Source organism: Carettochelys insculpta, chromosome 1, assembly GCF_033958435.1.
Source record: "Carettochelys insculpta isolate YL-2023 chromosome 1, ASM3395843v1, whole genome shotgun sequence".
Lineage (NCBI taxonomy): Eukaryota > Metazoa > Chordata > Testudines > Carettochelyidae > Carettochelys > Carettochelys insculpta.
In genome coordinates this window covers 181,079,865-181,092,762 of record NC_134137.1, presented here as the reverse complement: position 1 = coordinate 181,092,762, position 12,898 = coordinate 181,079,865, and the positions used below count along the sequence as shown (strand labels likewise).

Genomic DNA, 12,898 nt, shown 5'->3' with positions numbered 1-12,898 from the left:
TCTTGCTGCTGTACCCGAACTAAACGCAAACCAAAGAACCCAGCCTGCCTTGGCTGCTTAGCGTAGCTGCTGGTGTGGCATCACCCCCTTTGCCCCACCGGACTGTTAGCTGGCACCTGGGCATCGGCTCACAGTGCTACTGCACTGCTTTTTTTGTTTTGTGAAGATACAGACTAACACAGCTACTGCTCTGAGATAGTTGCATAGACAGCTTAGTATTATTTAGAACTAAATCAAGAGTAGTCTCTCCACTTGTGTAATCCAGAACAACCTATTTTAAGAAGCAATCATTAAGGTAAAATTGAAGAATTCAAAACTTCCAGGCCAAAAGAAACTAAGCATTAGAGAGAGAGAGCTCAGATCCTGCATGAAGTAGTATCTTCAACTACAATTTCTTCGGCCAGTTAAAAGTCTGAGTCCCAAAAAAGAGTCTCATCCAGGGAATTCAGCCCAAAAGGGTAACAATGCAACAGGGCCTCAATCTTGATCTTATCAATTATCTACCTGGAGACCAGGTTGCTCCCAAAATAATGGAACAGATCCACGAATTTGTATGAAGGAAGAGACACTGTCATCTAGGAATATCACCTGTTGAGAAAAAGCACTAATTTTACTGCAGGGTGAGGGAGGCCACAGAAACAAACCAATCTTTCTTGAGTTATCCGAACACAATGAATCTAAGCATATTGCACACGTCATGACGTAAGCAGTAGAAACAGCATGGATTTTTAAAAACAGCATATATTCTGTTGTCCCCTGGCTAAGAAAATACAACTTTAATAAAAACAGTATTCAGTAGTAGTAGTAGTAGTAGTAAGAAAAAAGGCATGTGTAGACACTTGGTGGTCCCTTTTTTTTGGAAGAGCATTCCTCATGGCACCAGATTTTTCAATCCCTGGCCTGTTCTTGCAAAAGAGCGGGGGGCTGTGTGGACACTATCGAAAGAGCAGCTCAGTCTTTTGATTTGCTTTTTTGGGTTTGGATGAGCTCTTTCGAAAGAAGTTTTTTCAGAAGAGATCTTCCACAAAAGTGTCTTTCAAAAGATTGCTGTAGTGTAGACATAGGCTTTCTGTCTCTTACACAGAGCCCCACTCAAGAATACTATAAAAACAGACCAAATATTGAAGCTGATGATTTAAGTATTTTCCAGGACTCCTTTCAAGTTGATCCTTAGGACTTCACATAAGGCTCTTTTAAAGTTCGTGAAGAAGCTTTGATTTCTCTATTAGTATTCAATATTTACTCACTACACAACTGAATAATTTTTTTCTGTAAGTTCTTAGATTTCAAGGAACTTACAGAAAAAAATTATTCAGTTGTGTAGTGAGTGAATATTGAATACTAAAGTTCAATACTAAATATTGAATACTGTAAGTTCTTAGATTTCAAGGAACTTACAATGATTTAGTTTATTTCCATTGTGAGATGACATTATCAAATAATGAGTTAATCAAATGTACAACATACCTGTTCTGTTTCAACAAAATTAGCAACATGACCATCATCATTCGTTCCCCGTACATTAAACCTGGTTCCAGCTCGTTCACAGCTTAATCGTGAAATGAGACAAGCTTTTGCCTGTTTGTGAGCTGCATAAATTGTTCTGATCTCCACTCCTCCACACATGAGACGCAATAACCAGTCATCACAGTTTACACCATAGTGCTTAAAATGCAAATGTAGTGATTGGTTCCTATCAGAAATAGAAGTGATTCAGATTAAAAACATCGAAAAATAAAACAGCTTATTTTGTTTAGATAATTGCTCTCTTATTTCTGAAATTCCACACTCAATATAAGGGATTTGAAGTGGAAAGCTTTCCGTAACGTACACAGTTTCATCCACAGTTCCTATTTAAACAGATTTGACAGAGAAAAAGCAATAGACAGCAACTTAGATGTCCGTAAGACAAAACTGCATCTAGTGAATTTTAATGAACATAAAAACAGACAACCCTAGAATCTTCTATTACAGCAGCTTCCCTTATTTCTTCCTAGTAATGTGTTTCAGAACCTACTTGGAAAACCGGTCTCTAAGAAAATAAAACCAGAACCCCAACTATGGGGCTATTTTTTACATCACATGTAACTCACCGACTCATTTCATATAGGTCACCCAATAATCAATTGGTACATGGCTAATCAGGACTGAATTTGGACTGTGACAAATTTGTGCCTATTCCTTTAATCAGTTCCTTGGGAAAAACTTCCCACCCCAAAAGCCTTCTTTTAAAACCCTGGGACTTGTTACCATATCAGAGATTCTGTACTGCAAGAATAATTCTACAAACTCTAAGAGTGACATCAGTTTTTGAAGCATGTCAGTTTTGTACAAATTAAACTTAACAGTACTTGTTTTCCAGAACAGTTGTCAGTTTACTATAGATTAGTGAACACTACATCTAAATAAAACTGATTAAATTAATTGATCCAAACGAAGTATTTTATTTTACCTTATACGAAGTATTTTACAAACGTAGGCATCAGGTTTTGAATATATTGGATACATTTAAGTTATACACTTTTCTTCAAGGGAGTACAGATTTATTTCAAGTGAATTGTACGCACACATTTCTACACAAATGAGAGGGAAGTTACTGCTACCAAGACCATACAAAATAAATTGAAGAGATTAAGTAAAATTAATGACTTGCAAATACTGTGACTATAAAAGCAGTGTGATTATGAAGTGTAACCCCAGGAGTTAAATTATTGGTTGTGCAGGGCTGGATAAATTTTTTAAATTTTTATGTAAAATCCATAAATCCTATATCTTTCATTTAAAAAGAAAAGTTACAATTAAAGCATCACAAATATGCTACAAACATTTACAGGGTGTGTCTACACAGGAGTCTTATTCTGAAATAAGCGATTCCAGAATAGTTAATTTCGAAACAATGCTGCTACACACAAAAATGCATTTTGAAATAACTTTACTATTTCAAAATAAATCACTTAAACACAGACTGCATCTACACTAGCAAGTTCTTTCTAAAGATTTTTCTAAAGAAGGGGGCTCTTTTGAAAGAGCCCATGCAGCGTCTACAAACAAAGAGCATTCTTTCAAAAGTAAATCGAAAGAATGTGGTGCTCCTTTTGAAATTGCTCTTCCTTTCCTCTTTCAGGAAGAGTAACCCCTTTCGAAAGCTTCTTTTGAAAGAAAACATTTGTAGATGCTCCACAGGGCCCCTCTTTCGTAAGAACAGTCTTCATTTTCGTTCCCTGGCCTGTTCTTTTGAAAGAGTGGGGCTGTGCGAATGCTCTCTTTCACAAGAGCAGATCACTCTTTTGATCCACTCTTTCGTGTGTGGACGCACTCTTTCGAAAGAAGCTTCTTTGAAAGATCTCTGTAGTGTAGACATAGCCATAGTGCCTACTTTGAAATAGAGCTAGTGGCTGCACTTTGGCTTATTTTGAAATACGTGCTATTCCCTATCAAAACAGCACCTATTTTGAAATAGCTTTTTAAAAATAGGCGCTATTCCTTGTGAAATGAGGTTTATCAATTTCAAAATAAGATGGCCACTACTTCAAATTTATTTCGAAATAGTGGTTATGTCACGTAGACACTGGGGTTGCATCTACACTACAAGAAATTCAAATTTAATTCAGTTAGCTTGATTTTACCCCATGACTCTCTTCGCTGTAAAGACCATTAGCTCGATTTTGGGTGCAGTAATCTCAAGATTACAAAATTGCAGTTATCTGACGGGTATAGCATCAATCTCGAATTCAGAGGTTCAATTAAAGGCCAGTGTGGAATGCCACATCTTAAAATTTAATTTATGAGCTTCCAGAGTTGTCCCCTATGAAACCCACAGTGCCCCTCTCACTGCTATGCTCCGGCCCCTGCCCTTCAGGAACAGGCAGAGCATGAATTTCCAAGCAGGAGCAGCAAGCCTTTAGCTGTGGGCTCATGTTAGTTTATGGCAGCCTGTGAAATGGCTTTTCTTCCTTTCTGTGCTGTTAACTGAGTGTGTGCATCTACCCATTCAAATAGCCCTTTCAGGGAGTTCACAACTGTCTGTACACATGCTATTTTTTCTGTGCTGGCTGACACCAGCCCCTGCTCCAATGTATCACATGTCAGTAAAGATAACAGAACAAATGGTTTCTCAGTTTTATTGTGGAAAATGTTCATGCTCACTTTGATAGGAATCTGAAATAAAGCCACATGGAATTATATAGAAGCATAATTTTAACAGTCTAGATTTGCAGGCCAAAGCCAGTGATCAAAATGTGCTGTAGATTAGTATGTACATGAATACTTTACATGCATTACATCAGGCCTGGCAAAACAGACTAGCTACTCACCAGAAAAATCTATTGTCAGTGGTCTGTTCTTGCATGCTACGGTGAGCATTAAGACTAAGATCTAAACTGACCCCAGTAGCAGACCATGCAAAATAAAAGTTTCCTGAGTTCAAAACTTTGCGCACTTCTGAGATACGGTCTTCATCTGAAGGGTCATTTCGTAATGATATGAATTCAGTGGAAGTAACACGAAAAACCTCAGATTCTTGAATCTTTCCCACAGACATGCATCCCGTGACAAGAACCAGATAACGTAACAAAGTGTCTCCTGTAAAACCAGAAACACAGTTGAATGATGAATTCTAATTACAAATATTTGAAAGATAAAATGTGAAATCATTTAGTGATTTTAAGACTTCTAATCCCCCTTGCCCTCACACACACAGTCCTAAACCTGATTTTGATGTTTCAATACAGCCAGTGGTTACATCCACCATGCTTAGTTTTCTAGCTCTGGAAAACTTACTCTTAATTTTTAATCAAGGCAATTCTTTTGATATTCTCTTTTACATGAAGATTTTGACATAGCTATATGATAATTTTACACACTATAAAACTATATATTATATCTAGTTTTGAGTTCAGGATTAACTTTATTCATTAAACAGTGAAAAAATGAATGCAGAGGCAGCACAGTGACCCTTGAACACACATACACACGCACCACTAATTTAAGAGTGCTCCTGTTCTCCCAGAGAAATCAAGGCAGTACAAACAGGGAGGAGAGTATTGAAAGCAAGAGAGGTTGCAAAAGTGGAAGCCATTTTTATTTATTCTTTGTTTCTGGTAATACAACATACTAGGCACAATACTAACACTGACTTTTTTTTTTTAAACCTACAAAGCTTATGTCCAAATAAATCTGTTAGCTCTTAAAGTGCAACAGGACCTCTCATTGTTTTTGCAAATACAGATTAAACACTACTAACTCTTCTGAGACTAAAGGTGGTAATCCTTGCCCTGAAGGTTACTTACAGGGCCAGAGAGGCTGTCTCAAATTAAAAATAATGTTTTTTCCTCTCACTTTGTTTACTCACCCAGATTCAACCTTAAAACACCTAATAGTCCATATGCATCCATTACTTTGGAGTATGCACTCTTGATTGCTTCTTTCTCTGCAGATGCTATTAAAAAAAAAAAAAGATGACAATCACTATTCTGAAAAACAGCAACTTTTGATTCCTGGCTCTGAAAATAGTTCCATTCTGAACTGGAAATTTAACAAAATATAGCAATAATGCTTAAGATATCTGAAGCTCTTCGAAAGTTACAATGTTAACTCAATTATATCTCTATTCATCAGCAATCCTAGAAGCATTTAGTGACATTTTAAAATAGTAGCCATTCTGCCCTTTGAGAATTAAAAATTTATTGTATTTGTTTTGCTATGTGAAGATGCACAGCATGCCTGCTACCTTTACAAAGCTTTAGGAAGCTGGTGCTTAAAATAGTCCTGCTTTTGGACACTTCCAAATTCTAAGATTTGTAGAAAGGTCTGTCTTGAACCAAGATGCAAAGTGGGGCTGGGGGGTGGGGAAACAGAATTATTGAAATACTACGGCCTTTCAAGCACCAGCCAAAAATCACCCTCTCTCAAGCTATCATCAGCTAGATTAACTGTTATTTTCTGATTACCTACAACAGAAAAAGCAGGAAAAAACAAAATTAGCATCTGGCAGAAAAGTAAGGCCAACAGACTCAAATTTCTGACAGGGATTCCACAACCGCCCTTTGAGCTAGTCCAGTATTTAACTGTAGTTAGATAAATATTCCTAATATAGGTAACCTAATTCTCCCATGACAGGCATTAAAATTGACTACTTGTCTAGCCTTCAGTGGATATGGACAACAATTCATCACTGTTCTCTTTATAACAATTCTTAACGTATTTGAAGACTTACCATGTCCCCCTTGTAGTTCCTTTCTCAAGAACATAAAATATTTTAACCTTCTCACCCATCAGGTTTTCTAAACGTTTTATAGTATCTGTTACTCTTCTCTGGACTCTCCAATTTGTCCACCTCTTTGACATATGGTGCTCAAACTGAATACAAAACTCCAACAGAGGCCTCACCAGCACCAAACAGAGAAGGAAAATTACTTCCCATGTCTTACATATTACACTCCTGTTTATACATCCCAGCGCATTATCTTTTTTGTCACTGTTTCACATTGCTGACTCAGTCAATCTGTGATCCGCAATAATCACCAGATTCTTTTCAGAAGGACTGCTGCTGCGCAGGCTCTTGATTCTGTATTTGTGCATTCAATTTTTTCTTCCCAACTCTAGTACTTTGCACTTGTCTTTGCTGACTTTTTGATTTCACACCAGTTCCCCAATTTGTCAACGTTGTTTCAGATTTTAATCTTAACCTCTTCTGCACACACACAAGCACCCCTCCCCAGATTTGTGTCATTCAGAGATTACATAAGAATACTTTCCATACCATTATCCAGGTCGCTACCAAAATGCTGACTAGTACCAGAACTAGGACAGGCTCTTGTGGGATAATAGTTGACATTTCCTCCCAGTTTGACAGGAAACCCATTATAACTGGGCTTTGAGTTCAGTCTTACAACCAGTTATGCACCCACTTTACAGTACCTTCATTTAGACCATATCTTCCTAGATTGTGTATATGATCATCATGTGGGACGGTGGCAAATAAAAATCTTCTAGAAGAAAAATCAAGATACATTACTTCTACTCGTTCTCCATCAGATCAGCAACCTTGTTAAACAAGGAAATTAAGTCCCAGTTACATTCTAGGTTTGAATGATTCACAATTCCTCAGATCTGCATTGTTCTGCTTTTTAAAGATAAGTACTAGGTTCGTCCTTCTCTGGCCCTCTACAGTTCCAAGATTGCTTCAGCTAGTTCTTTAAGTACCCTAGGATGAATGCTAGCGGGTCCTGACCACCTGAACACACAACTTTAACCTGCTCCTTCCCCTTTGTTAATATTCAGTGTTTTAAGCATCTGGTCACAATTAAGGTTTTTACAGAAGACTGAAGCAAAAAGGACATTAAAACTCTTCAGTCTTTTTGAGGTTGTCTGTTACTGCTCCTTTTTCCATTTAATAGTGGACCTGCACTTTTATCAATTTTTCTCTTGCAAAGGCCTTGGAGACCGGTAATTTAAATGAGCTTGGGGCTGCTGGCTGCAGCCAGAGCCCCAGACACTTTGAACCACTGCCAGACCCCTGGGTGGCACAGGCGAAACAGTGCTGAAAGGCAACCCAGTCCCTTCATTCTGAGGCACTGTCCCTTCTGGGGGTCCTGAGCTGCCCCCCCAACATTGCTCAAAAGCCTAGCAATTCTGCCAGCAGTTCTGCTTGCTGCTGACATATTTATAGAACCTCTTAGTGCTTTTTATATATCCTTTGCTAAGTGCAACTCATTCTTTGTTTTAGTTTTTTTGATTTTATCCCTACATGCTCAGGCTAGTCCTTTATATTTCTCCTTACCAATATGCTCATGTTTCCGCTTTTTGTTGCTTCTTTTTGATTTTCTGACCATTACACACCTCTTTTACAGCCATAGTGGCCTATTTCAATTAGGATACTGTTCTGTCATGCATCTAACACTCGTTGGCTATGTCTACACAAGAAGCATCTGTTGAAAAGTGACTGCCGGCAGGGATTTCCCAGCAAAACTCCTGTTGACAGATTGTTTTTTAAGTCTGCTTTTATGTGTAGATGCAATCTGCTCTGTCGACAGAGGGCAGCCAGACTACCAGGCCCTCTCTCAACAGAGCAGCCAACCACAAGCTCTGTAAACAGGGCTACCCAGTGAACCAGAAGCCCTGTCTGTGGAGCATCTGCATGGCTGTTTTCTCGATAGCCAACTGTTGACAGGGTCATTATACCTGAACAGGGAGAGGTATAATGCTGCCAGTGGATCTGCTGGGTATTCTCAAAGTGTCGACAAAGAGCATTTTGCATGTAGATGCTCTGAGAGTTTTTCCAACAAAAAGTCCTGCTTTGCCAGAAAACCCCTCTTATGTAGTCATATCCTTTGAGGACGTGCAAGCTGTCCTGAATTCTATTTATCCCTTCCCTATGAGTTCTCTGAGCTTGTTAAAGTCTGCCTTTCTCTCATACCATCACCACCACCCTTTAAGTCTATTGCCCTTATTTTGCTGTTCACATACACTTTTCTTTCCTCACAAATCAATAAATCTCCTATTTAATGGTAATTTTCATCCAAATTGTCTCCTATGTTCAGATTCACAACCAATGACTACTGTCCTGGTTTTATTACTCTACCTTGTGATACAAAAAGGTGTGCAATAAATTGCAAGAATTTACGGGAATGTTTGTGTTTTGCAGTATTAGCAGACCAACAGATGGCCTGGCTGGTTAGAGACCCGCCCCCCATGATTACCAGGTGTTTTGTTTCACATATTTCTATTATTTGTTTAGGAAAAAAAATACCACAGCAACCCCCTCCTGATCTCAGGGGCTACACTAGATGATTATCATCATGACAACTCCCCTCCACCCCCACCGCCTTGCAACTTTATTCTCCACCCAGAGACTTTAAATGGTCTACCTTTCATCTCCTTCCAGGTACTTTCCCTACCCTTTTCCTGCACTCTCCCTCCCACTCCGACTCCATACCCTACTCCTGCCCTTCCCTCCCAGACCCCTCGCTCCACCCTGATCCCTCCCTTCCAGACCCTGTATCCCAAACTCTCCTGCATCCTTCCACCCACCCATACTCCACATCCCCAGCATGCTCCTGCAGCCCCCTCCTGCTCAAACCTCCTCCCTGCCTGCGCAGACCCCTGCCCCCAAGCCCAGCCCACTCCTGAATCCCCTCCCACTCAATCCCCACCAACTCCCCCATGTCTTGTACCATCCCTTCTGACGATACCCCACACCCCAAGCCTACTTCCTGACAGCCCCCTCCCACACTGAATTCTTCATTTTTTGGTCCCACCCCAGAGCTAAGAGGCTGTCAGGCTGACAGCTGCGCCACTGGAGAAAAACAGGGAGAAACAGCCAGGGACCTGACTAGCCCTGGCGGGCTGTTCTGTTTCCCAGTCCCACAAGCGGAGAGCAGCTGGAAACCAAGCAGCAACCTGGTTCCTGGCTGCCCTTCGCTGGTGGAACCAGAAAACTGACCAACCATGAGCCGACTGTTTTCCTGGTCCCACAAGCAGCAGGGAGAAGGAAACCAGGCTGGCCTCTGGTTCCCAGCTCCCTGCCACTCTGGGAGCCAGGAAACTGACCATCCCTGGTGGCTGGTCAGTTTCCCAGCTCCTGCAAGCCCAGGGGAGCTGGGAAACAGGCTCTCCCCACCGGCTTGCGTGAAAATTTGAGTTACGCAGGAATTGCAATAACGCAACCCCCATGTAACTTGAAGGTTTACTATATCTCAAAGTCTCCTTTTTCGTTTTTAAAGCGGTGACCAGTGTTTGTTTGTTGCTTTCTCACTTGTGTGGGTCCCCCCAACTGTTTTGTTTTTGGGTTTGTTTGTTTTTCTTTTTGGTCAGTTGTGATCCAAGATCCAGAACAAAGGAAGAATCTACTTCTAATTTACTATGATATTTGGGGAAAGAAGGGAGTGCATGAGGGGGGTGGCTCAACAAGCATATCTAACTCTGACCTTTGCATCTAGTTCATTTAGTACCAAGTACTCTTCCTATTTAAGTGACTGGCAAAACTCAAGGTATTACAATTTCAAAACGTTCAAAAATGGTGTGATAGACAACAAAAATTCATGAGAGACTTAATAATTATAAGGTTTATGCTTTGCATCTTCTGAATTTTGAGCCTTTAGAATTTGTTTTCAAAAGGGTCTTTGTAAATATGAGGGCTAAACACACATGATTTTTAATTGCAGCTGAGGTCCTTATATAATTAAAGGACTGAAGGAAGAAAAGCAAGAAAAATGTCACAAGACTAGGCAACATTGTTCCTCTTAAATTGATAGGATGGGTTTCATTAAGAAATACAGCTTTGTCTACCTTTACTTTTGAACTAATTGGGCATGATTTTAGTTTTGTTTTCTTAGTTCAGTAAATCATGGTTATATTATCATTGCCGAGACATTTAAAGGATACAATAGCCCATTCACATTTCAAGACTGTGGGGAGAAGGAGCAAAGCAAAGATATTAATGAGTGATAAAAAGGCAGATATTTTTCAGAACCTACCAATTATATTCAACTACTGTAAAACAGTAAAAACACTGGATTTCTGAATAAAGACACCTTAGAGACGAGTGTGTTAAAAGAGATATCTGCTTGAATATACCACTGCAAGTTCACAGTTGAATTTGGAAAACTTAAATTCTTCAAATATTGGTACTTTTAGTGGGGGGTGGGAGGGGTGAGCACAACCACACAAGTGAAAATGTAGATCAGCCACGTAATTTGTACACTATATTATCACAGCCAACAAAAACAATCTTTCAGCAGTGGTGATTTCTTGGTCTGGTTGTCAGACTGCATGAAGAAACATACAGCCAACCAAAATTACATTTATTGTTAATGCTTTATCCTCTCCATTGTACCTAAGCAAATCTGAATTGCTAGTTGAAAAGTATTATCACGTGGATGCCTATGAAGTTAGAAGGCATACCTTAAAGAAAAATAAATGTATATAAAATATTTAAGATAAATACCCTGAAACATTGACAAATTTAATCTAAGTAGAAAACCATAACAAAAATATTAAAAGACACTGCACATTTGTGGTATCTAAGAAATCAGCAACAAACTTCAGACCTGACACAGGATCATGTAATACTGCACCATAATAAGGCCTGGAAAGGATTTGAATTTTACTGGTAAATGTCACTTTCACAGTACACATACTAACCAACAACAAAAATAAAATTTCTACCAATGATAATCAAAATTTACAGATAGGCAAGGTAATAAAAATGCTGCTTGACAATTTAAGAACTTTGATTTAATATGGTTTATTTTGTACTTTCTGACATGACTGTGTTTTAAAAGCTATAAAGCTTAAACTTTTTGAATTTTAATATCTATGATCATAATTACTCCACCCCCAGTTTCGTGCACCTGTGAAAATTTAAATTGACAAAAAATGAAAAAAGTCTTAAAAACATTATACAACAAAATTATAAGAAAAATAAAAATTGCATTTTGCCAAACTTAACTATAATAAATCCATACAAGGGTCACGACAGAAGAGCTGTATGCAACCTCAACAGCCATTTTCTCGCCAAAGAGTTTAGCCATGAAACATTAATTCTCACTATATTTTCCATACATCTGGATTTTAATGTCTTTCATACAGCTTGTATTTAAAATGCTTCACACATGCAAAAAAGCAGACTGCATGTAACATAAAATTAAAGAAAATAGCGGTATAAAGACATCATACAGTGAAGAACAAAAATGAATTCACAAAAAAACGTTTCAAAGGAGATAGGATAGAGTGCAGCTGACGTACAACCAAATATTTAAAATTTTGTTTGTTTATAATTGCCATACCATCCATAAGGAACAACTTAAGACAAACAGCTGGGAACAGCAATTACTACCACATATTAACATTCTATTCCATTTAAAAAAGACGTTTGAGAAAGCTACTCAAATTCCACACTTACTAGTGATTTGTTTTCATGTTTAAGCTCTATTCATAAGACAAAGACATCAGGAAAAACGGGAGCAAAAACAAAACGGACTAAACGATCTCAAGTCCACATTCCCAAACTTTGAATTAATCTTGTATAACATAAGCAACAGAGTCTAAGTCTAAGCACCATTCCCAAGCAAACCAACAACAGAATCCATTAACTGATTTAGAAGCTCTAACATGAGCTACCAAAGTCACAAGAAAAATATTTACGTCATTCATAACTTTGCAGTACATAGACTCATCACCTGTATGGCTTATTTAATTCATCCCTTCAAGAAACATTTTTCTCCTTTCTGAATAGTTCTACTTAGTCCAAGGAGAAAATCCATTAATGTTAAGTATTTCTCTTGCTCTTGGCTGTATCTATAATTTAATCCCTCTAAACTGTATATACACAAAAAGGATCTGGATCAATGACGTTGCCAGATATAGATTTTGAATCTGAAGGTTTTTTCAGTTGTCACTGTTGCATTAGGTCACTTGTCCTGATTAAATAATTTTAATAGTCTTGTTTGGTTCCTAATAATTTGAAATTCTCTCTCAATTTAAGAATTAACTCCATCTTTCTTCCTCTCCAGGATTCTGTTCAATATATAAACACAGTAATATCTGAGCCTCCCTCCTACAATAAAACTGCATGACTAGTTACCTAGACCTCTTCTAATCTTCCTGATTAACAGAATATCTACTGGAAAATTTTTTAGAAGTCCTCTATAATTATCCTGGCTATGCTGCAAACACTTTTTTGAAAAGAACCTTACAGCCTGCTGCGAAGAGCATCACTTAGTCCGATATATTCCTGAAAATCTTTCTACAGTTGAGACCCTTGACTAAGAATGTTTAATCTTTTGAGCTCTTTATCATGGGTTTTGTAAGCACCTTGTCCAAGGAAAGTGCACCGGTTGAGGCTGACCACGGATAGAGATGGCCACGACCGTTGCTGGATCAAAATAGTTTGAAGTCT

At 38.5% G+C, this 12,898-nt stretch overlaps 1 protein-coding gene across 6 annotated transcripts in view; it reads right to left on the bottom strand.

Annotated features, from left to right (window-relative positions):
* Window positions 1-12,898, bottom strand: part of SYNJ1 (synaptojanin 1) — a 97,567-nt gene that overhangs the window by 74,457 nt on the left and 10,212 nt on the right. For 5 of the 6 annotated variants that reach the window (XR_012645929.1, XM_074996872.1, XM_074996891.1 and 2 more), the window contains exons 3-6: window positions 5,351-5,437; window positions 4,314-4,581; window positions 1,468-1,693; window positions 505-588 (exon numbers count right to left, since the gene is read on the bottom strand). Coding sequence is in view for 5 of the 6 variants with exons in the window: in XM_074996872.1 (XP_074852973.1) it covers window positions 505-588; window positions 1,468-1,693; window positions 4,314-4,581; window positions 5,351-5,437 (665 nt within the window). In the remaining variant the exon portion in view is untranslated. Of the gene's footprint in view, window positions 1-504; window positions 589-1,467; window positions 1,694-2,452; window positions 2,525-4,313; window positions 4,582-5,350; window positions 5,438-12,898 lie in introns of those variants that run through there. The other variant, XM_074996895.1, reaches the window with a different exon arrangement.